General features: G+C 45.0%; 1 protein-coding gene across 2 annotated transcripts in view; it reads left to right on the top strand.

Moving 5' to 3' along the window:
* Positions 1–20,690, top strand: part of AMPD3 (adenosine monophosphate deaminase 3) — a 95,504-nt gene extending 74,814 nt beyond the window's left edge. The window contains exons 12-15 of one of the 2 annotated variants that reach the window (XM_078680957.1): positions 8,026–8,146; positions 12,299–12,472; positions 17,070–17,180; positions 20,316–20,690. In XM_078680957.1, coding sequence (XP_078537083.1) covers positions 8,026–8,146; positions 12,299–12,472; positions 17,070–17,180; positions 20,316–20,495 — 586 coding nt within the window. In that variant the 3' untranslated portion in view covers positions 20,496–20,690. The remainder of the gene's footprint in view (positions 1–8,025; positions 8,147–12,298; positions 12,473–17,069; positions 17,181–20,315) is intronic. The other variant, XM_078680958.1, reaches the window with a different exon arrangement.
* Positions 20,691–22,595: the final 1,905 nt, after the last annotated feature.

Genomic DNA, 22,595 nt, shown 5'->3' with positions numbered 1-22,595 from the left:
CAGTGCTGTAGGCCAACAGAGGAGCATATGAATTACATGCCCTAGGTATATGTCTTACCCTTAGACAAGGGACTTACAGCTAACTCAGATCAGCCAATCATGTATACATCAATCACCAGTATGTAAATGACAAACACAAATGACAAACACAGCGCTTTTGCACTGATTGGCAGTGTCAACAACACTCAAAATCCTAAGGCTAACACAAAGATCAGCAGAAACCCGGGAGGGAAAAAAGCAAAAAGTTGAGGGAAATCATCCTAGAAATGGTCATTTCCAACAATGCCCATGTGTGTTTTCTGCATTCCTCGGTGTCACTAAGACAGTAAATCACATCCATTTGTGCGTTCTGCATTCCCAGGTGTCCCTCAGACAGAAAATAACATCCATGGGCGTCTCCTTAATTCCCCGGTGCCACCTTGCATTCCCTGGTGTCCAGTGAGACAGTAAACAACATCAATGTGTGTTTTTTGCAATCCCTGTTGTCACTGAGACAGTAAATAATGTCCATATATGTGTTCTGCGCACTCTGGTGTCCCTTCATACAGTTACTAATGTCCATGTGTGTGTATGTGTAGCATCCCCACAGTGTCAGGGAAAGACAGTAAATAATTTTCATTTGTGCGTAGCATTTTCCACCCCTCGGTGTCAGCTTAGACAGTAAAAATTGTCCATGTGAGTATTCTGCAATCCCTGGTGTCGCAGAAACAGTAAATAATGTCCATGTGCGCCCTACATGCTTGGGAAGGAAGGGGCAGTAAACATAGGTCTTTTAAGTCCTGCATGACTCGGGGAAAACAGCAAATAATGTCCATGTATGTGTTCTGCATTTCACAATATCACTGAGACAGTAAATCCATATCTGTGTTTTGCATTCTCTGGTGTCCCATGAAACAGTAAGTAATGTCCATGTGTGTGTTCTGCATTCCCTGGTGTCCCGTGAGACAGTAAATAACATCCATGTGTGTGTTCTGCATTCCCTGGAGTCAGAGAGAAAGTAAATAACATCCATGTGTGTGTTCTGCATTCCCTGGTGTCCCGTGAGACAGTAAATAACATCCATGTGTGTGTTCTGCATTCCCTGGAGTCAGACAGAAAGTAAATAATATCCATGTGTGTGTTGTGCATTCCCTGGTGTCCCGTGCGCCGGTAAATGACATCCATGTGTCTGTTCTGCAATTCCTGGTGTCACAGAGAAAGTCAATAATGCCTATGTGTGTGTTCTGCATTCCCTGGTGTCACAGAGAAAGTCAATAATGCCTATGTGTGTGTTCTGCATTCCCTGGTGTCCCGTGAGACAGTAAATAACATCCATGTGTCTGTTCTGCATTCCCTGGTGTCACAGAGAAAGTCAATAATGCCAGTGTGTGTGTTCTGCATTCCCTGGTGTCCCGTGAGGCAGTAAATAACATCCATGTGTCTGTTCTGCATTCCCTGGTGTCACAGAGAAAGTCAATGATGCCTGTGTGTGTGTTCTGCATTCCCTGGTGTCACAGAGAAAGTCAATTATGCCTGTGTGTGTGTTCTGCATTCTCTGATGTCATGTGAGACAGCACATTTTGTCCATGTGTGCGTTCTGCATTCCCTGGTGTCCCGTGAGACAGTAAATAATATTCATGTGTGTGTTCTACATTCCCTGGTGTCACTGAGACGACAAATAATGTCAGTGTGTGTGTTCTGCATTCCCTGTTGCCACTGAGACGACAAAATAATGCCAGTGTGTGTGTTCTGCATTCCCTGGTGTCACTGAGACGACAAATAATGTCAGTGTGTGTGTTCTGCATTCCCTGTTGCCACTGAGACGACAAAATAATGCCAGTGTGTGTGTTCTGCATTCCCTGGTGTCACTGAGACGACAAATAATGTCAGTGTGTGTGTTCTGCATTCCCTCTTGTCACTGATACAGCACATTTTGTCCATGTGTGTGTTCTCCATTCCCCGCTGTCACTGAGACGACAAATAATGTCAGTGTGTGTGTGTTCTGCATTCCCCGCTGTCACTGAGACGACAAATAATGTCAGTGTGTGTGTGTTCTGCATTCTCCGCTGTCACTGAGACAACAAATAATGTAAGTGTGTGTGTGTTCTGCATTCCCTGGTGTCACTGAGACAGCACATTTTGTCCATGTGTGTGTTCTTCATTCCTGCCGTCACTGAGACGACAAATAATGCCTGAGTGTGTGTTCTTTGATCCCATACAGCAAATTAGTTCTGCAGGGTCACCTATTTTATTTTAGTTATTTTATATTTTTAGAAAAACATTATACAATCCCATTTGTATATGTCATGAAAAGAACACTCATCAAACAGTGAAAATATATATACAAACACGTGAAATGTGCATAAATATACAAGTGCTATACAAGTGTTTAAAAAGTATTGTCAATTGGTACAAACAACACCAAACACAATGAATCAAGTAGTTAATAATCAATTCACATTGGAAACCAGTCCTTGACGTTAAATACAGTGAAACAGGCGGAAAAAAAACAATACAACAACGTTTCCTGCCTGTCTATCTAAGCCAAGGGAAAAAGTAAACAAATTGATGGGTTGCGAAACTAGGGAACACACTGTGTATATTTTAGCAGCCCTAGTGGCACCCTTGTTCTGTTTCCGAGGCTCAGGGTCAACGCGTTTCGAACCACGACGTTGTTACGGGTTCTCCTCAGGACATGGACTGGAAGGAGTCCAAACTGAAAATGATAATAGTGAAAAGGGAGGTGTAAGATTTGTGCACCGCTGTACATAAACATTGACTAAAAAGGTTCAAAACATACTCAGACTCTACACTGAGGATCGGAGAGTGAGTGGTACCTGAAGGTTGTTTGGAGTATTCACTCAGGAATGGTAGAGATGGAGTGAGGTGTCTCTCACGTGCCGCAGTTCTGTCAGCGGACAAAAGTATATGTCAGACTAGTGACCCCAATGGCAGCATCTAGATTACAGGCATATACCAAGGCTATGCAGAGGTAAAACAGGAGTTGACGCCTACCTGTATGAAGGGATGTTGGAGACTCTGGTGAATGAGATGGAATCACACGGGGCAATGATTTAAAAGAGTCTGCGGGGGCCAACCTGGCAAATGGAGTAGGAGATATATTTGTAAAACCATTCGCTGAATCTGTTGAAATGCATGCGTGGTTTTATTTTCCATTCAGTACTCACAAATTAATGAGGCGCCCGCAGCGTGACTCAGGCGTCTACCATACGTGTCAGGGATCAATACATCAGTCAGCGGGGTTAGTGTCAAAAAGACTTTTGTGCTGATAGTTCGGCACCAACCTGGAAAGAATCCGGAAACAGCGTTTAGTAATCCGCTCTGTCTCCTGGAAGCGGGATACACTATTCCTGGTAAAACACTAACGTGACTTACTGTTCGCCTGGAACTGTCTGTTCTCCTCAAGGGCGGGCGGCGTGTAGCAAGAATAAGCCGCGCCCGTGAGGAACTGAGTCAAAGAAGCAGCTGGGCGTCACGTGCTGGTTTGGGAATTGTGGGACATGTAGTCCACATTCCCTGCGCCAGTAGAATTTACAATTATGAACGCTGAGGGCTTGTGGGGGGCATGCAGGCGACCTGCAAGTTGGCATAACGACTGAGGCATGTAGCATGAATAAGCCGCACCCGTGAGGGACTGATTCAAAGAAGCTGCGGGGCGTCACGTGCTGGTTTAGGGGTTATGGGACATATAGTCCGCAGTCCCTGCGCCAGTGGTATTTACAATTATGAAAAGGTGAGGTCTTTTGGGGGCATGCAGGCAATCTGCAAATTGGCATAAAGACTGAGAAACATGTCAGAAGCGAAACCCAGGGGAGTAATAATCCTAGGAGGAGGTTACAGAACGGATATGGGGAGGTGGAAGCAAAAGGCTCACAGATTCCGTATTTCAGACAGATCGTTGAGTCCAATGTTTGCTGTGTCAAATTTGAGTTTAAGGTAGGCTTCCTTCTGGGATAATCTCATTTCAGGGTCACCACCCCCACCCATTTTGATCACTGACAGTACTGTCCATTTCAGTTCTTCCGCCTTGTGATTCTTTTGTAAGAAATGCTCCACCAATGGAGCGGTCAGAGTCTTGTTGTTAATTCTGGACCGATGTTGGATAATTCTTTGTCTGATTTCTTGAGTTGTTTTGCCAATATACACCTTTTGGCAAGGACATTGGATGGCATAGACGACGAACTTTGTTTTACAGTTAGTGTGATCTTCATGCCGCCAACTTTGCCTGCCGTCTGTGAATAGCGAACCCTCGATTGTCAGGTTGCACACCGAACAGGTTCCGCAGCGCCTATGACCCTTGACTGGAGTTGCACCAAATATGGTGCTCTGAGAGTCGCGCTTCTTTTGGGGTCGTGTTGATGTGATCTGTTCCCCTATACTGCGATTCTTCTTCAATGCGAACAAGGGTGACCCCACATCGGGAAGAACCTCCTCGACTAGGTGCCATGAATTGCGGATGATTTTCTGTAGCAAGCAACTGATGGTAACGATGGACGTGGCTTCATTGTATACACAAATTCCCCAACAAGACGGACTTGATGTTATCGAGATATATCTGGAAAAAAGACCACGCCCACATCGAGTTCCCACCGAGTTGATTGTAGCTTTCGCCAGACTAGCACTAAAAAGAAATTACTTTTCATTTGAGGATGAACTCTTCCTACAAGTCAAAGGCTCAGCTATGGGCTGTCCGTTTGCCCCTGAAATGGCCATCTTGTACATGGGACAGTATGAGGAGAAATTCATTTATAATAATAATCCATTCAAGGCACATATCCAGCAGTGGCTGCGATATATTGATGACGTGTGGTGCATCTGGAGTGGAACTATTGAATCCCTGGAGGCGTTTCATCTATGGCTCAACAACCGCAGCCCAGACATCAAATTCAGCTTGACCTATGATTCGAAAACATTGCCGTTTCTGGATGTAGAAGTTAAAACATCGCCCGATGGATTGATTTGCTCTTTGTACCAAAAAAAGACAGACAAAAACAATGCCTTACATTATAAAAGCTATCACCCTCGCAGTCTCAGAAACAATCTTCCCTATGGGCAATTTCTTAGGGTGAGAAGAAATTGTTCTAGAGTCCAAGATTTCGACATTCACGGCCAAGCACTAGTCAAAAAACTACAGGATAGAGGCTACCCAAAAAAGCTTCTTAAGCATTCGATGAAAAGAGCCAGGTGGACCCCCAGAGAGCATCTACTCGAGAAGAGACCTAAACAACAGACTCAACGTTTGGTGTGTGTATCCACGTTTGGACCACATACGTATCCACTACAGAAAATCATCCGCAATTCATGGCACCTAGTCGAGGAGGTTCTTCCCGATGTGGGGTCACCCTTGTTCGCATTGAAGAAGAATCACAGTATAGGGGAACAGATCACATCAACACGACCCCAAAAGAAGCGCGACTCTCAGAGCACCATATTTGGTGCAACTCCAGTCAAGGGTCATAGGCGCTGCGGAACCTGTTCGGTGTGCAACCTGACAATCGAGGGTTCGCTATTCACAGACGGCAGGCAAAGTTGGCGGCATGAAGATCACACTAACTGTAAAACAAAGTTCGTCGTATATGCCATCCAATGTCCTTGCCAAAAGGTGTATATTGGCAAAACAACTCAAGAAATCAGACAAAGAATTATCCAACATCGGTCCAGAATTAACAACAAGACTCTGACCGCTCCATTGGTGGAGCATTTCTTACAAAAGAATCACAAGGCGGAAGAACTGAAATGGACAGTACTGTCAGTGATCAAAATGGGTGGGGGTGGTGACCCTGAAATGAGATTATCCCAGAAGGAAGCCTACCTTATACTCAAATTTGACACAGCAAACATTGGACTCAACGATCTGTCTGAAATACGGAATCTGTGAGCCTTTTGCTTCCACCTCCCCATATCCGTTCTGTAACCTCCTCCTAGGATTATTACTCCCCTGGGTTTCGCTTCTGACATGTTTCTCAGTCTTTATGCCAATTTGCAGATTGCCTGCATGCCCCCAAAAGACCTCACCTTTTCATAATTGTAAATACCACTGGCGCAGGGACTGCGGACTATATGTCCCATAACCCCTAAACCAGCACGTGACGCCCCGCAGCTTCTTTGACTCAGTCCCTCACGGGTGCGGCTTATTCATGCTACATGCCTCAGTCGTTATGCCAACTTGCAGGTCGCCTGCATGCCCCCCACAAGCCCTCAGCGTTCATAATTGTAAATTCTACTGGCGCAGGGAATGTGGACTACATGTCCCACAATTCCCAAACCAGCACGTGACGCCCAGCTGCTTCTTTGACTCAGTTCCTCACGGGCGCGGCTTATTCTTGCTACATGCCGCCCGCCCTTGAGGAGAACAGACAGTTCCAGGCGAACAGTAAGTCACGTTAGTGTTTTACCAGGAATAGTGTATCCCGCTTCCAGGAGACAGAGCGGATTACTAAATGCTGTTTCCGGATTCTTTCCAGGTTGGTGCCGAACTATCAGCACAAAAGTCTTTTTGACACTAACCCCGCTGACTGATGTATTGATCCCTGACACGTATGGTAGACGCCTGAGTCACGCTGCGGGCGCCTCATTAATTTGTGAGTACTGAATGGAAAATAAAACCACGCATGCATTTCAACAGATTCAGCGAATGGTTTTACAAATATATCTCCTACTCCATTTGCCAGGTTGGCCCCCGCAGACTCTTTTAAATCATTGCCCCGTGTGATTCCATCTCATTCACCAGAGTCTCCAACATCCCTTCATACAGGTAGGCGTCAACTCCTGTTTTACCTCTGCATAGCCTTGGTATATGCCTGTAATCTAGATGCTGCCATTGGGGTCACTAGTCTGACATATACTTTTGTCCGCTGACAGAACTGCGGCACGTGAGAGACACCTCACTCCATCTCTACCATTCCTGAGTGAATACTCCAAACAACCTTCAGGTACCACTCACTCTCCGATCCTCAGTGTAGAGTCTGAGTATGTTTTGAACCTTTTTAGTCAATGTTTATGTACAGCGGTGCACAAATCTTACACCTCCCTTTTCACTATTATCATTTTCAGTTTGGACTCCTTCCAGTCCATGTCCTGAGGAGAACCCGTAACAACGTCGTGGTTCGAAACGCGTTGACCCTGAGCCTCGGAAACAGAACAAGGGTGCCACTAGGGCTGCTAAAATATACACAGTGTGTTCCCTAGTTTCGCAACCCATCAATTTGTTTACTTTTTCCCTTGGCTTAGATAGACAGGCAGGAAACGTTGTTGTATTGTTTTTTTTCCGCCTGTTTCACTGTATTTAACGTCAAGGACTGGTTTCCAATGTGAATTGATTATTAACTACTTGATTCATTGTGTTTGGTGTTGTTTGTACCAATTGACAATACTTTTTAAACACTTGTATAGCACTTGTATATTTATGCACATTTCACGTGTTTGTATATATATTTTCACTGTTTGATGAGTGTTCTTTTCATGACATATACAAATGGGATTGTATAATGTTTTTCTAAAAATATAAAATAACTAAAATAAAATAGGTGACCCTGCAGAACTAATTTGCTGTATGGGATCAAAAATCCAAATAAGTAATCTGTCTGGCTATCTTGTTGTGTTTTGCATATTTGTGTGGTCCAAGCCAGTTCGGATACAGGACCCCAACCCTGCTTTTTGCTCCTGAGTGTGTGTTCTGCATTCCCTGGTGTCACTGAGACAGTCAATAAAACCCATCTATGTGTGTGCACTGCATCCTCCGGAAGGAGGGGGCAGTAGTAAATATTGGTCCAGTAAGAGAGTAAATAACAATCCTTTTGTGTGTCCTGCGTCCCCTCGGTGTCAGGGGACGACTAAATCATTTCCATTTTTACCCTGGATTTCCCTCCCTTTTGTGTCAGGTTATGCAGTAAAAATGTCCATGTGTGTATCCCGCCCCCTCTTCCTCCTGGGTTCCGGGTAGACAGTAAACAAAGTCCACCTCTCCTGTTGCACCCATTGAATTGAGACTCCAAATGTAACCAGTGGCCTCTTTTGTTTCTGCAGGGAGCGGGGCATGAGCACCTTCCTCTTCCGGCCTCACTGCGGGGAAGCTGGCTCCATCACTCACCTGGTGTCCTCCTTCCTTACTGCTGACAACATCTCCCATGGCTTGAACCTGAAGAAGGTAACGCTGCATCTCTGGTGTTTTTGCAAACACATCTCTCACTCCTTCACTCTTTTTGTCCTCCCAACCTGTGCTGGTAAGCACCCATGAGAAGATGTACACAGAGGAGTGCCGAATGACAGGCCCAATGAATGAAGTCCATGTGCCCAGGTGCCAAGTGCTCTCCTCTGTGGTTGGTAGACAATTACAAAGTGATGGAGAATTGAGCAGGTCAAGTGGAAATTTATGTGGAATAAACAATGATTTGTATTTAGTGGGACTTAAGTGAAATCATGGGAGTCAGTGTGCAATCACTTTCTCTGCCCAAGTACGTGCGCATCTCCCAGGACCAGGCAAAAGTTATTCGTCCCACGATCAAGGCTGGATCGTGATTATTCAGTCTTTTACCGACTAATGTGCTCTGACAAATAAGACGTCACAAGCTGTAACATAACAGCCACACTTTGGAAATATGTATATATGCTAAGGTCTAAATGGAAGGACGGGTGGATGGATCGAAGAATTCAAGGATTGATGAATGGAATGAAGCATGGGTGGATGAATGGACAGTGGGTGAAAGGATGGATGGGTGTCTAGATGAACGACGACTGGATGGAAAGAAGGATGCAAAGATGGATTGTTTGATGGATGGTGGATGGAGGGATTGATGGACGGATTGAAGGATGGGTGGGTGAATGGGCAATGGATGGATGATGCATGGCCGAATTAATGGATGGGTTGAGGAATGGGTGGATGGATGGATGAGGCCTGGTTTGGAAGATGCAAAGATGGATGGTTTGAAGGATGGATGGATGGATATAATATAAGCAATAAGCAGACCTACAGACAGGGAGCTAGCTCATTTGTATGTTTTTGTATGATGATAAAGGCCTTAAAACGATGAGAATCTACAGTAATTCCACAGTTAGAAGACTAATGAGGGAACTGATGTTGCTAGGTTTGAATTTGAATTTGAATTTAAAAGCATTTGTTCAGCGCACTTCTACCTAGCGGTTTCATGGCGCTGTTGCGATAACAGAGGATGAGAGCAAAGGGGGGGAGTTTAAACAGAATAGGCTTTAATGAAAAGAAAAGTTTTAAGGTCCCTCCGGAACTGGGTATAGGAGGGCACAGTGCGGAGGGCAACAGGGAGGGAGTTCCAAAAGGTAGGGGCCAAAACAGCGAACCTCGCGCCGCCAGCTCTCAGTTTCTTAAATCGGGGGATGGCTAGGAGGGCCGCGTGGGAAGAGCGGAGCTCTCTGCCGGGGAGATAAGGAGTGACAGCGGAACAAAGAAATTTAGGGGCAGTCCCGGCTCTTGCCTGAAAAGTAAGGCAGCCGAGCTTAAAGAGAGCACGCTCCCGCACCGGCAGCCAGTGCAGCGCCTTTAGTAGTGGACTGGCCCGATGGTATTTGGGGAGGCCATGAATCAGGCGCGCAGCCTGGTTCATTACCAGCTGCAAGCGGTGGATTGCGTAAGCGGGAGCCCCGTTATAGACTACGTTGCCGTAATCAATACGGGACAATACCAAGGCTAGCACGATGATTTTCAAGGCGGGGAGAGAAAAGAAACGGGAAACCTTCCTAATTGTTCTCAAAGAAAAAAAACAAGAGGAGACGACTGAGCTAACGTGTGAGTGAACAGAAAGTTGTGAATCCAGAAAAATCCCAAGGGTTTTAACTTTAGGCACAGGAGAAGGAGGGACACCGAGTGAGGGGGGCCAGAAAGAAGGGGACCATGGACTGCAACCACCTCCAGTCAAGACCAGCTCGGTTTTGTCTGGATTAAGTTTGAGGTGATTGCAGTTCATCCAGTCCTGGATGAGTCTCATCACTGACTGGACGTTCTCGGCAGATGAAGGGGAGTTGGAGAGGTTAAAAATTAGTTGGAGGTCATCGGCGTAATTGAACACCGTGACCTCCAGCTGCTGTAACATAAAAATGAGGGGGAAGATGTACAAATTAAATAAAAGGGGGGAGAGTGACGAGCCTTGGGGGACCCCACACTCAACCCTACGAGAGGCCGCGGAGAAGCCGGTGAGATGGACCGCCTGGGTTCTCCCGGCTAAAAATGACTCAAGCCACGAGAAGGCCAAGCCCTCAATGCCCGCCGCCCTGACACGGCAGAGAAGAATGGAATGATCCACCGTGTCAAAAGCGGCGGATAGATCTAAAAGTATCAGGGCTTGAGGGATCTTGATGTCAATGCCTTCCCGTAGCCTGTCCATCACCGAGATCACCACTTTCTCCGTAGAGTGCAGGGGTCTGAACCCGGCTTGATGGGAGGAGAGGCAGTCATTGGCTTCTACGTGAGCGCTCAGAGTGGTCGTAACATGAGTCTCAAGGACTTTTGCTAGGTAGGGTAGAAGGGAGATGGGGCGGTAATTGGCAGGGGAGGTTGGGTCAGCACCCGATTTTTTTATAATTGGGACAACCACTGCTGATTTGTGAAAACTGGGAACAGAGCCCAGTGTAAGTGAGTCGTTGAGGAGGGTCAGAGCCGGTGTGGGACACGCTACATAAATTTCCCTAAGGATGTAAGCTGGGGCGAAGTCCAGAGGGGAGCCAGACTTGACTCGGACCAGCAGCGGAAGAAGAGACTCGGTGGTTAACGGAGGGAAGGTAGTCAATTTAGGACCCATGTAGGGAGGGGAAGGGTTGACAAATGTGGGGGAGGGAGGTGGGATGTTGAGTTTGATTTTAACGACCTTGTCAATAAAAAACTCATTGAGTGAGTTACAGAGGGACTGGGATGGAGGGATGGTAGGCGCAGTTCTGCCAGATGAAGCCAGTTCGTGAATCGTAGCAAATATCTCCTTGGGTTGAGACTCTGCTGCCATCACCCTGTTCGTATAGAACTCAGTTTTAGCTACAAGGATACCCTTTTTGTAGACTTGTAACACGGACAAGTAGGCTGTCTTCTGCTCAGGGCTATAAGATCTTCGCCAGACTCGCTCCGCCCGCCGTGCGGCCAACTTCAGTTTTTTTAGTTCCGGGGTGAACCAGCGGTTGGCGGCATGGGCTCGTTTGACCGTAAGACGTTTTAAAGGGGCAAATTCGTCACCTGCCACGGTCAGCCAGTTGTCGATGGCGGCCAGTTGCGAGGCGGCTGTGAGGCCCGATAACTCTGGACTGGTGTTCGCCAAAGTCGAGCAGAGAGAGGGCATGTTGGCTTTGCCCCATTTCCTAACCCAGGTGTTTTTGGGGAGTTGGGGCTTAGTTATCGGGGCTAGGGCAAGAGAGAAGGTGATGATAAAATGATCTGACCAAGGGCAGGGAACTATTGTGGGGGATGTTGACGGAATGTTTAGTACCCAGATTTGATCTAACGTGTGGCCGTGGGTATGTGTCGGGCCATGAACTATTGGTATAAAATTAAGGCTAAGCATGAGGTTGGTGAAATCCCTGGACTGAGGGCTCTCAGCAGGGTCATCCGGCCAAAAATTGAGATCTCCCAAAACTAGTACGGAGGAGTTATTGATCACCAGTGTGGCTAGGAGGGACTGAATGTCGGAAAGAAAAGAGGGGGTAGACTGAGGGGGACGATAAATTAAAGCAAAAGTGAAAGGAACCAGGTGCGAGGTCGAACGAGCTAACAGATAGTCCACGTCAGGAATTGGGGGGGAAGGGAGAAGCTGGAAGTTGAAAGTTGCTCGAGCTATTAGAGGTGGATCCCAAAGGAGAACACAATGAAACTGGTGGAAATACTGAATGGGCGGAGCCTGTGAACACAAGGAAGGCTGTTTCAGAGAGAGTGAGGAAAATGTTTGAGAGAGAAAAGGGGACGGACGGTGAACGACTTTTAAGATTGAGAGTTCTCCTTTGAAATATTAATGTGTGCACGGCATTGATTATGTTGACCAATAAAGCAGTCTTTAACCAATCCAATCTCTCTGTTTCATAAGAAATTCAAAATTGCCTTAACTGCTCTGGTGCGTCTTCATTGGTCCCTAGAAGATTAATAACAATGTACGTACATATACCCTTCCTAGGAAGAATTTTATAGATGAGATCTTACACATGTTATGCTGCTTGCTGGGAACCTTTTATGTACAAGGCACTGGAGGGTACTTCTTGTTCTTGGCCGCTTGCCCATGGCTTCCGACACTATGAGAAGTTATTTGCCGTTAGCTTTGTCTCTGTTAATAAGCTGGCTTGTTTTTTCTGCTTGCAGAGTCCTGTTCTCCAGTACCTGTACTACCTCGCACAGATCCCAATTGCCATGTCTCCACTCAGCAACAACAGCCTTTTCCTAGAGTACTCTAAAAATCCGCTGCGGGAATTCTTGCACAAAGGTCTGATGGTCTCGCTTTCCACAGATGACCCCATGCAGTTCCACTACACCAAGGTAGGTCTCAAAACTCCTCCCTAACTTCCGGTCACCTGTTCTTATTCACCTAACCTCAGAATATACACTTTCCCTTGAAATTAGGTTAATGCAAGATTTGTGGCATTTCCAGGGATAAAGGAACCAGAAATCCCCACTGCATTCACATGTTTTATACTGTGTGACTTGTTATATCTAACAAGAAAATCTTACGCAGTGTAAGATAGAAATCTCGAATCCTCCTGACGCGTAGATACGCATTTAAACAGTCAAGTTCAAAAGTAGTCTCAAGTGTTCTTCAAAGAAAGTGGTTTATTTTGAACCAATCTTCAGAATATTATTTCAAATGCTGAATGATTTCAAACAAATCGCAACATTGCTGCATTTCAAGCAAGGTATATTTGTACACGTCATTCATAAATGCATCCCCTATGCATTTCGGGCGGTGCTCTTCATCAGGGGGAATGTCCGAGATGTCAGAATAAATGACGTTTTCATGCTTGTAGTTGTGTGCAAAACTCTGGAAAAGAGTAAAAAAAAAAAAAAAAAAAAGGTTTTTGCACACAACTACAAGCGTGAAAACTTCATTTATTCTGGCATCTCGGACATTCCCCCTGATGAAGAGCACAGCTCGAAATAAGGGCCATATTTATGTGGGGAGTTGCATCGCTCGAGCACCACACAATGTGGTGCAAGTGCGACGCAAGCCTAAAATGCGATTTATGAAGCCATGCAAGGCCTTGAGTGGACCTGAGTGGATTATTAAATTTGGAGTAAGACAATGCAGCACAAATATCTGTTTTGCCTTACTCTGCACTGGGAAGGCATTCCATTAGCGGTGCTTGGGTGTTCCCATGCAACTCCCATGATTTTTGACGCATTCCCAGATTTACCAAAAGTGGTAGAACTGGGAATGTGTCAAAAGGTACGCCTTTCCAAGGGAGGCATAAAGAGGAGAAATATCTTTATTTCTGCTTGTTAATTCCTCTATCAATGTGTGCAGCATTCTGCAGCACACATAGAAAGAGGAATATGCCTCTAAGGACTGTTTTTGTGCAGGGCATCCCTGCACCATGGTGTAAGGGTGCCTGCGTCGGCGGTAGGCAGCTAAAATGGCACCAGCGCAGGGACAAAGGCAAGAGTGCACTGTATTCTTTTAAATACGGTGCATTCCTGCCCCTTCGCTGTAACACAGCACAGAGCAAGAGCTTTTACTGGTTACAGAGCATCCGTTTAAGGAAGCACAGGCCCTCACCCACCGAGGTGGCATGCTTCATAATCGGGCTGTGCTCCTCGTTGGGCGGGTGCTGCAATGCCCAACTGTTCCCTCAAAGGGGGCGCTTTGCAGGAGATCTTTTCTCGTACTGTTTGCGGGGCTGAGACTCCTCAGTCAACAATCGTATGCCCTCTAGAGTTCTCTAGGCATGATGAAAGTAGACTGGAGGGTTAGATAGTGATAGTGATAGGTTAACTAAGTGGCTCGAAACTAATTTTAATATCTTTAGATGTCCTTGTTAAGGTTAAAAACATGTGACTGAAGCCAACTGGAGATAATGTACCAAAGATTTACCAAGAATAAAAGAACAATATTCTGCTTTAATTATTTTTAGAGAAATCTAGAAGGAATACATAGTTGACTGAGGACTATCAGCCATGCAAACAGTACAAAGTCATGGTGTGGGAGTCATTTTGCAGTTTGTTCTGCTCCTTACTGCCAGGTTTTACCTGGTGTTGATGGGAAGTGAAAACTTGCAATTTTTCTGCCCAATCTGAAAAGGGTTGGCAGACAGATGACAAACCCTCTGATGGTCATTACTCTTTTGGGCCTGCAAATGTGTCTGTTGGCGGCGGAGACAGAATATTCTCCTTTTTTGACATACTAAAGGTCCACCAGATTCAAAATTTAGCCGGTGGACCTCGGGTTTGGCGGAGAGGATACATCATCTCCGCTGCGATGGAATACTTTCTCCATCAAACTTTAAAATGGTCTTGAAGTTCTGATAAATTTTGCCAACATAGTACATTCCCAAAATCATCTAATGGGGCAAAGGAATCCAAACAAACACTGCATTTATGTAAACAAAGACAGAAAAAAATCAAAATGTCTGTGACAATGCCATCTTTGTACTCTTTAATATGTTACTAAAGTAGATAAACAATAGTCAGTTCTGAGATCTTGTTTGTGTCTAAAAATGGATTAGGCAGTTGTGTTGGCTGCATTAGCATGTGAGCAAGAGTATAAAAGGAATGAACTATGGAGATTAAAGAACTAAAGCAACGAGAAAATGAACTAGAGGCAGTGTGGATAGATGATATACTAAGGTAATCAAAATTAATGGTAGAATTACAGGCTGATGGTGATGAGGAAATTAAAAAGATAGGGGGGCAATGGCTAAGAGGAGTGGTGAAGTGCCACGAAGTAGAGGCTTTCTGTTTACCAAGCAACGAACTGGATAGAATGAGGAGACATTCACAATTGAAGAGCAGAAGGGCATCCAGAGAACTAACGATGAAAGGGTGAGACTGACCTGTGAATTATCAGCACAGAGATGAGGAGATCGTGATAATCAAAAAGAAGGATGTGCTGAGGATTGACAAGAGAAGTTGTCAAAACACAGACATCATAAAGCAGAGGCAAGGATAGAGAAGATGGGCCACACCAGTCTACCCAACAGATATGGCTAGAAATATGTATAGTCATCAAAGAACAGTTCAGAGATGGAGGAATATCAAAGTTAAACACCTACTTCAAAAGAACAGGAGAGGTAGAGAAGAATCAGAACAGAGGAGAGAAGAGTTTATATTAGCGCCTGGAAGAGGGTTTAATAATAGATGAGACAGCAGTTCCACATAATGAACCAAATAAAATCCATATTGGGTGGGGGGTAGGGTTAATAAGCTAAAAAGAGGGCTTGAAATAAACCAAGCATTTATGGAGCTTAGAAAGAAAGAACAGAGTAATTTGAGATAAATGAGCAGGGTGAGATGGGTCATACAGATATTCTCTGTGGAGTGGGTGAATGGAAGTTTATTTACGAGAATGTGGGATGAAGCCAAAACTCACCAAAAGATGAAACTGAAGGAAAGTTGCAATGTTGAGATGAATGAGAAGGTATAGAGGACATGCCCCGACCAGGCAGCTGATGATCCAGGCAACCATCATCTCTCGCCTGGATTATGCTAGCTCTCTTCTGGCCGGGGCCAACCAGGCCGAGCTAACTCGTCTGCAGCGGGTTCAGAATGCTGCGGCGAGGGCGATTGTCGGCCTGCCCAGATTCTGTTCGGTGACAAATGTTTTGCGCTCGCTACATTGGCTTCCGGTAAGGAAGCGGATCCTCTTTAAGGTGCTGTGTCTTGCTTTCAAGATCTTGAGAGGTACAGGCCCGGAAATTTTATCCAGCTGTCTTTCCTTCTATGTTCCCACCCGCACCCTCCGCTCCCAGGGTCTGGCCCTTGCTGTGGTCCCCAGATTCAGGCTTAGTCGTATGGGTGGCCGCTCTTTCAGTGTAAAAGCTGCAGTAGCGTGGAACTCCCTCCCTGTGGAAATTCGCTTATTGGAGGATCTTTTGACCTTTCGGAGGGCTATAAAAACATTCCTGTTTTAAATTGTTTCTTTATGTAATATTATTCTCTCGTTGTGTTATGTACTACCTTGTCTCTGCGCCGGGACGCTCCTTGGCTGGAGTATCTGTGCGCATAAGAAATTAATATAACATAACATAACATAACATGCATGTTTGGCTGAAGGAGATTCCAAAGTGAGGCTTAGTGGTTTGTAGGAGAAAGTAAGCAATGCAACTCAGCCTCAGGTGCCATGGCACATTTTAACAAGCATTGGCAATGCCAATACGTCTGGCTTTAATAGAATGTTATGCAGTAATGTGAAGCATTGCAAAAAAAAATAGCCCAGGAATAAATATGTATTTGTGTGGAAGCAAAGAACCGTAGTATAATATTGGTGTGTGTTAAAAGGTCAAGTGAAAGTTACACTTTCAAGCTAGACCTAAACATCTATGTAGGTAGATAATAACCCTCCTCCCATCTGTGCTGCTGGCAGAGAAAAACACCTTAAAATCTAAGACACTTTGATAGCAGTTCAATGCCATGTGTGTCCCTGAAAATTCAAGCTCAGACAGCTGGATAAATACATAAAATGAACACAGCTGTGTAGAAGGCAAACACTCTCTTTATGGAAGCACACAACTCCTGCCCAATCAAACATATAGTCCGGGGTCCCAACAAGTGGGCAGAGCCAAAGCCCCTCTCTAGCGAAGCTCACATAATTGTCTGACGACTGCTGCTCTGTCAACCCGGACAAGAAAAAGGAAAGGAGGGGCTTAGGAGTTGGCCGGGCCGGACTGGCCGTAGCGGGCACCGGGCAATACCCCGGTGCGCTGCACGGGTGGGTGGCCGAGCACTTTCCAGGGCCGGTTTTGGTTCCCAGTCCGGCCCTGGGGGTCGGGAGTAGGAGAGGACGGTGGAAGTATACATGAAGATCATTAAATAAATGCCATACCAATGTAGTGTGACTTAACTGATTGATACTATGTGCTGATAAAAAACATTATGGATATATGTTTGACATTTTCACCTATGTTGTGACTTTGCGGATTCACAGGAAGCCCTGATGGAGGAATTTGCAATAGCAGCTCAAGTGTGGAAGCTAAGCACCTGTGACTTGTGTGAACTTGCCAGAAACAGTGTGCTGCAAAGTGGATTATCGGATAAGGTAAGAGCTTTCCTTTATGAAAGTGTAGATATTAAGTTATTAATACTCAAAGTAAAATTTCTGTAGAGGAGGTAGAAAACATGTCGTTTAAAGCACTTGTTAACGTCAATAAAAATATATTACCTTCACCACTTTCGTGAAGCTTTTCTAAAACATCCCACACGTTGCCAGTTTCATGAAAACACAGGCAAGAATTCCTGCACGAAGTAGGTTTTTCAAGGAAAAAAAGGCTTGTACAGGACCATCTCCTTCCTTTCACGGGGAAGCAGACTTTAGCAATGGCATCAACTTTAAAATTTAGCAAAATTGAAATGAACGTTGTCTCCGAAATTATAATTTCATTCGCCCCTATTGATTATGAAGTTGATTATGATGTGATGAAAGTTCAGTGAAAGGAGTGACATTTCAAAACAAACTGAGTCTACATACTGCTCCCGTATGGATTGAGGAACACTATTTTGGCCGGATTCAAAAAGCCATTTCTCGTAGTAAACATACATGTAAGGTGTAAAATGGTACCATTAGTGCCTGTCATGGATCCACAAAAAAATACTTAGCAGGCATAAATGCAGACAGTACTGCATAATATGTTATTCCAGGACTGCGTATAATTATGTAGTAGCAAATCTTGTGAAAGTAGAGAGAATTGGAAGGAGTAGGGTGTGGATTGCCTTGAAACTTTGTGAACACGCACCATTTTGTAAGTTTGTTCCCTTTAAAAATTCCTTTCTGACCCCTTAGCACACAGGAGATAGTAAGATGTACTCCAGCAAAGGGCTGTTGTAACTTCTCTACCAGGGTGGGAAAGGGTGCAGAATAACCCCAAATTTTGTAGCAGTTTAAATAAAGGGGATTCTACAGGAGCAAACATTATTTACCAATGGAAAAAAGAAATACCAAAAAAAGTGCAGGTGCACAGCATGGCAGCCTGTTCCACAATGTGTAATTGCACTGTGTCTACAACTTTGCACCGGGGAAGTAGCACTGTGAATAAATGTAATTTGACATTACCACTAGTGTGTCTGATATAGTTTTCCAGGCATGCATGTGTGTGACTCCCAAAAAGTAGTAAATCTGCACTCCTCCATAGGAGTACTACTACGAGTGCAAATGGATTCCTTTTTTGTGAATCTGGGTTCTGGTACCTAGTGGACGAATCAAAAACGTTTACAAGGCTTTAATTTCTTTGTAAGAATCATGTTTTATCATTTCATGGAATTAATCTTAATTATGGAATTAATCTTAATTTATGCACAGAAAGGAAAGAATGAGGCTCTAGAGTAGGCTAAAGTACTCTAAGCTAAGATACAGAAAGCTAGGGAGAGTGGAGAAGTCACCCAATTAGAAATAAATAGGTAGGTTTGTAGAGCTTTACCCAAGGCCAGTTTGTATTGGATCTTTCGCAGTGCGGTGGGTAGATGGTTTCACGCAGCCCTGGCCCGCATAGAGAACAGGAACGTCCGCCACATCTTGCCCGACGGAATCTGGGGACAGGGAGAAGCCAAGCAGAGTTAGAGCACAGGTTTCTCTCTGGTAGTTAATGTTGGAATTGTGAGACACAGCAAAAAACCTAGATGAGCTGGGGGGTGGCGGATGCTCCTTCAGCCTGTCCAGACACCGCTCTCCCCTCAGGGCACTGCGCCAGTACATGAAATATTTAAATATTTTATATGTGTTTCTTTAGGCATGACTGTAAAACCAATAGCTTTCTAGCCACTGTATTTGGAAATTTGGACTGTAAAATTAATCCTTGGACCCCATGTTTAAAAAACATTGCTTCCCACCTTCCAGTACCCTGAATCATTCCCTCTTACAGTACAATAATGAAATATTTGACATGATTCGTTTGAACTCATGATGTAGTCCTAAGATCCAGCCTTGTGTTGTTTTACTCACCCTGTGCATTTCAGGGCCTTGGTGAAGCCTCACTGTGGCACACATAGAGGGGAGATCAAGCTTGCCACACAACGTGCTGTGTGAAAGTGGTTTTTGTGCAATATGTAGGTGGCTAATGAGTAATCAACATCTATATCAATTCAGTTTCCTCTTATGAGATGTTAGAGAAGTATAAATTAAACACTCTTCTATAGTTAGCATTTACTGCAACTATCCTACGACTGCTGATTCTGAACATGCAGGGTTAAAGTAATGTTATAGTTAGGTGAAATGCTCAGTACCAACATAACATTTGAAACTCTAAAAACCACTGAAATTGACCATTTATAGTTATCCCAAGTAACTATACCTTGTGTCCTTAGGTAACTATTACTCGTGCCCCCACACCCTCCCTTTTACTTAGTTTTGCAGTTCCCAGGGATGGAGACTTTGTGCCCCACTTACCCTTAATAAATATGATGGGCCCCAGGGGATGGGGTCCCCGGGGCCAAAAGTGGCCTATAGAGTTCGGGATGCCTGTCCCCTTCCCCCTCAAAAAGATATTAAGACCCGGCGATGGGGTCACTGGGGCCACAAATGGACTGGGGAAGGGGGCCCTATTCCCCCTCCACCTGAAAAAGACAATGGGCCCAGGGGATGGGATCCGGGGGCAAAAATCGGCCCACGGAGACGTGTGCCCACTCCCCCTAAATTATATGTCGGGCTATGTGGGATTGAGTTCCCAAGGCTGAAATCGGCCTGGGAAGGGGGCCACTCATGCCCCCTCCCTCATAAAAATAAACCCTTCTTCCCTCTCTGGCCCTGGCCTACGGGGGAGGTGGGAGGTTAAAAACGAACAGAGGAGCCTGTGAATGTTTTTTATTTTTTATTTTACCACAAATATGGGCCTTCACCACCAGGTTAAGGGGGTGACATGGGAATCCTACCCTGGCCCCTTATGTCTTGTTTTTTTTACTTTTTAAAAAGTTTTGTGGAGATTCGCCAAACAGCACCAAACTTATTAGCCACACAAAAAACTAATTTCCTACATGATCAAAGGTTTATTATGCACATTTGTTACATTTCCCAGAAGCCAGCAGTGGTTTAACAAATACCAATGTGGAGTATGTTTGCATCAAAATAATTTACAGTTTGCAAAAAAATCGTTTGCTGATTGTGTGGATTTTCTATAACAGATACATGTAGCAGTAAAGGATGCTAACATTATTTTTTTTATATCAAACCTTTATTTGCCAACAGGAAAAGCGACACTTCTTGGGAGTGAATTACCTGAAAGAGGGTCCCGAAGGAAATGACATTACCAGGACCAATGTTGCACAGATCCGCATGGCTTACAGGCACGAGACACTATGCAACGAACTTAGTTTCCTGAGTGATGCCATGAAATCGGAGCAGGTTGTAGATGCGATATCCAAGTGAGCGGCACGTAACAGGAGCAGCGCCATCTCACCGGGGACCCTTCACTTCCTGTTCGAAAGCTTGTTCACCTGATAGAGATCAAAACCTCTAAGCTGGGACTTCTGGACAACATACTTCGGTGGAGCGCTCTTCAGTGACCGTACATCATGTGGTTTCAGGTGCTGAGACCACACACCTCACATGAGCCCAACCCTGAAGGCCTGAGGACTAACTGAGTCAAGGTTGCCATCCTGCTGGCCTTCCACACAGACTAAGGTGCTCATTAGGTTTTCAGTTGTTCCATGTACAAAGCCTCTATTGAAAGAGTGCTCTGTGACATATTCTATTTATAACTAATAGTCATTGCCAGGAGAACAGGAAGTGGTGCACAACTCCAACACTATCTCCTTTTGTTGTGACTGAGGTTGTTGAAAGGTGTTGACAGCATAGGAATCCTCATTATTAGCCACTTCAGGTCTTGACTTCAAATGACGCTTCATTAAAAGCCACTTCAATATGCTGGGCCAGGGGACAGATTACTTTTCCATCTCAACAATATCACTCACACCTCATAGGCTGTGCCCTGGAATGTGTTCAGAGATTCCTTGTGCGCTGCGCTGACATATGACTGATTCTCTAGGTGACTTAGAGGTCATAGTAGAGCAATGCATGCCCCGCACCACCAATGACAACCTACAGAGTCCACAAAACCCCATCCACAGCCAACCAGCCACATAGCTCTGTTGAAGCGATTGCCCCCCTCCAGAAGTCATTCTCCTGGGGAACCTTGACCTGTATGTTTAAATGGTGACTATAGGGGCAAAGGGGAAAGAACCTAACTATGGGGTCCCCCTTCCTCGGGAGGGTATGCTGATGCACAAGACTGGCTGTAACAGAGTAGAATGATTAAAAGTGAAAGCACTTATGTTTGCTTATTTGCACGTAGCCACATGCCACCAAGAGACGCTTCAGGGCAAGCGGTGCAGGAGAATAACCCTTCTATTCTCTGCAATCAGCCATTTATCTAATCTTTCTGAAGTGCTTTGCTTTCATTGCCTTCTTTTCTAAAGTTATATTTCCATGCCACATTTCATTATGTTGTCACTTCACTGAGATCACGACATTTCCAGCACGCATGCCAAGCTCTGCCAGCAATTTAATACAGTGCCACTGCTCCTTAGATGTTCTGGAAAACGTATTTTCATTTTAAAAATGAAAATATTAAATGTTGAACTCCTATGCTGTAAATTTGCATACGTCTCTGTAAGCATCGTTTTTTCTTCCTTCTTTCCAATTCAAAGAAAGATAATCACAGTCACCCAAGACAATGATTAGGTACATTTTGGCACTCCATTTGACATTCAAGGTCAAAATGTAAATTCTCGAAGTCTTTGTAGAACAGGGACATTGTATGATTGTACTTACGAGGTCACACAGCAGATTATTTGCCTAATATTTGAACAGTGGCTGCTGCTGGTCTCTTGAATGTCTGCAAAACCTGTCAGCACTGAGCAGCTCCAGTTACAGCTTTGTGCTTATCCTCAGAAGGATACCTGCCTTCTGAGGCTGTGGTGCTTAAACCATAGGCTTTTATTTGAGGCTCAGTAGGACTATATTTAAACTATTGTAGGCAGCACCGCCACTACAAAAGTCCACCAGGGGTCATCAGATTTCAACTAAAGGCATAAACCATGGTTTTGATGGGACTGAGCAGGCCCACAGCACAAGATAAATTTTGCAGAGGCTCTGGGAATTCTCACAAAGGATATCATTTCAACACTGCCCTCTGCTTCCCAAGTAATGGCTTCATCTCAACCAAGTTTGCCCCCCGACTCTACAGACGCCGCTTCTATATTTCCCTGGGTTTCCAGCAAAGTAGCTCCCTACTCTTTTTTAAGTCCCACAGTAATTGCTTGAACTCACTCCAACTCAAGGTCTACAAGCTGAAATTCAAAGCCACCTTCACAGCCTCCACTGAGCAGCGCAGCCTCCTGATGGACCACACTTACTTGCACCGCTGTCATGCCACCATCCTCAGAATGTCGCTGTGTGCATGCCCTGTTACCCGTCCGCGAACCCTGCTGGATGATCACTGCGCACCCCTCCATGCAGTCATGCTGG

The sequence above is a fragment of the Lissotriton helveticus genome, chromosome 3_1 (genome assembly GCF_964261635.1).
Source record: "Lissotriton helveticus chromosome 3_1, aLisHel1.1, whole genome shotgun sequence".
NCBI lineage: Eukaryota > Metazoa > Chordata > Amphibia > Caudata > Salamandridae > Lissotriton > Lissotriton helveticus.
Note: the sequence above shows the minus strand (reverse complement) of the source record. Positions and strands in the feature narration are given on the sequence as shown.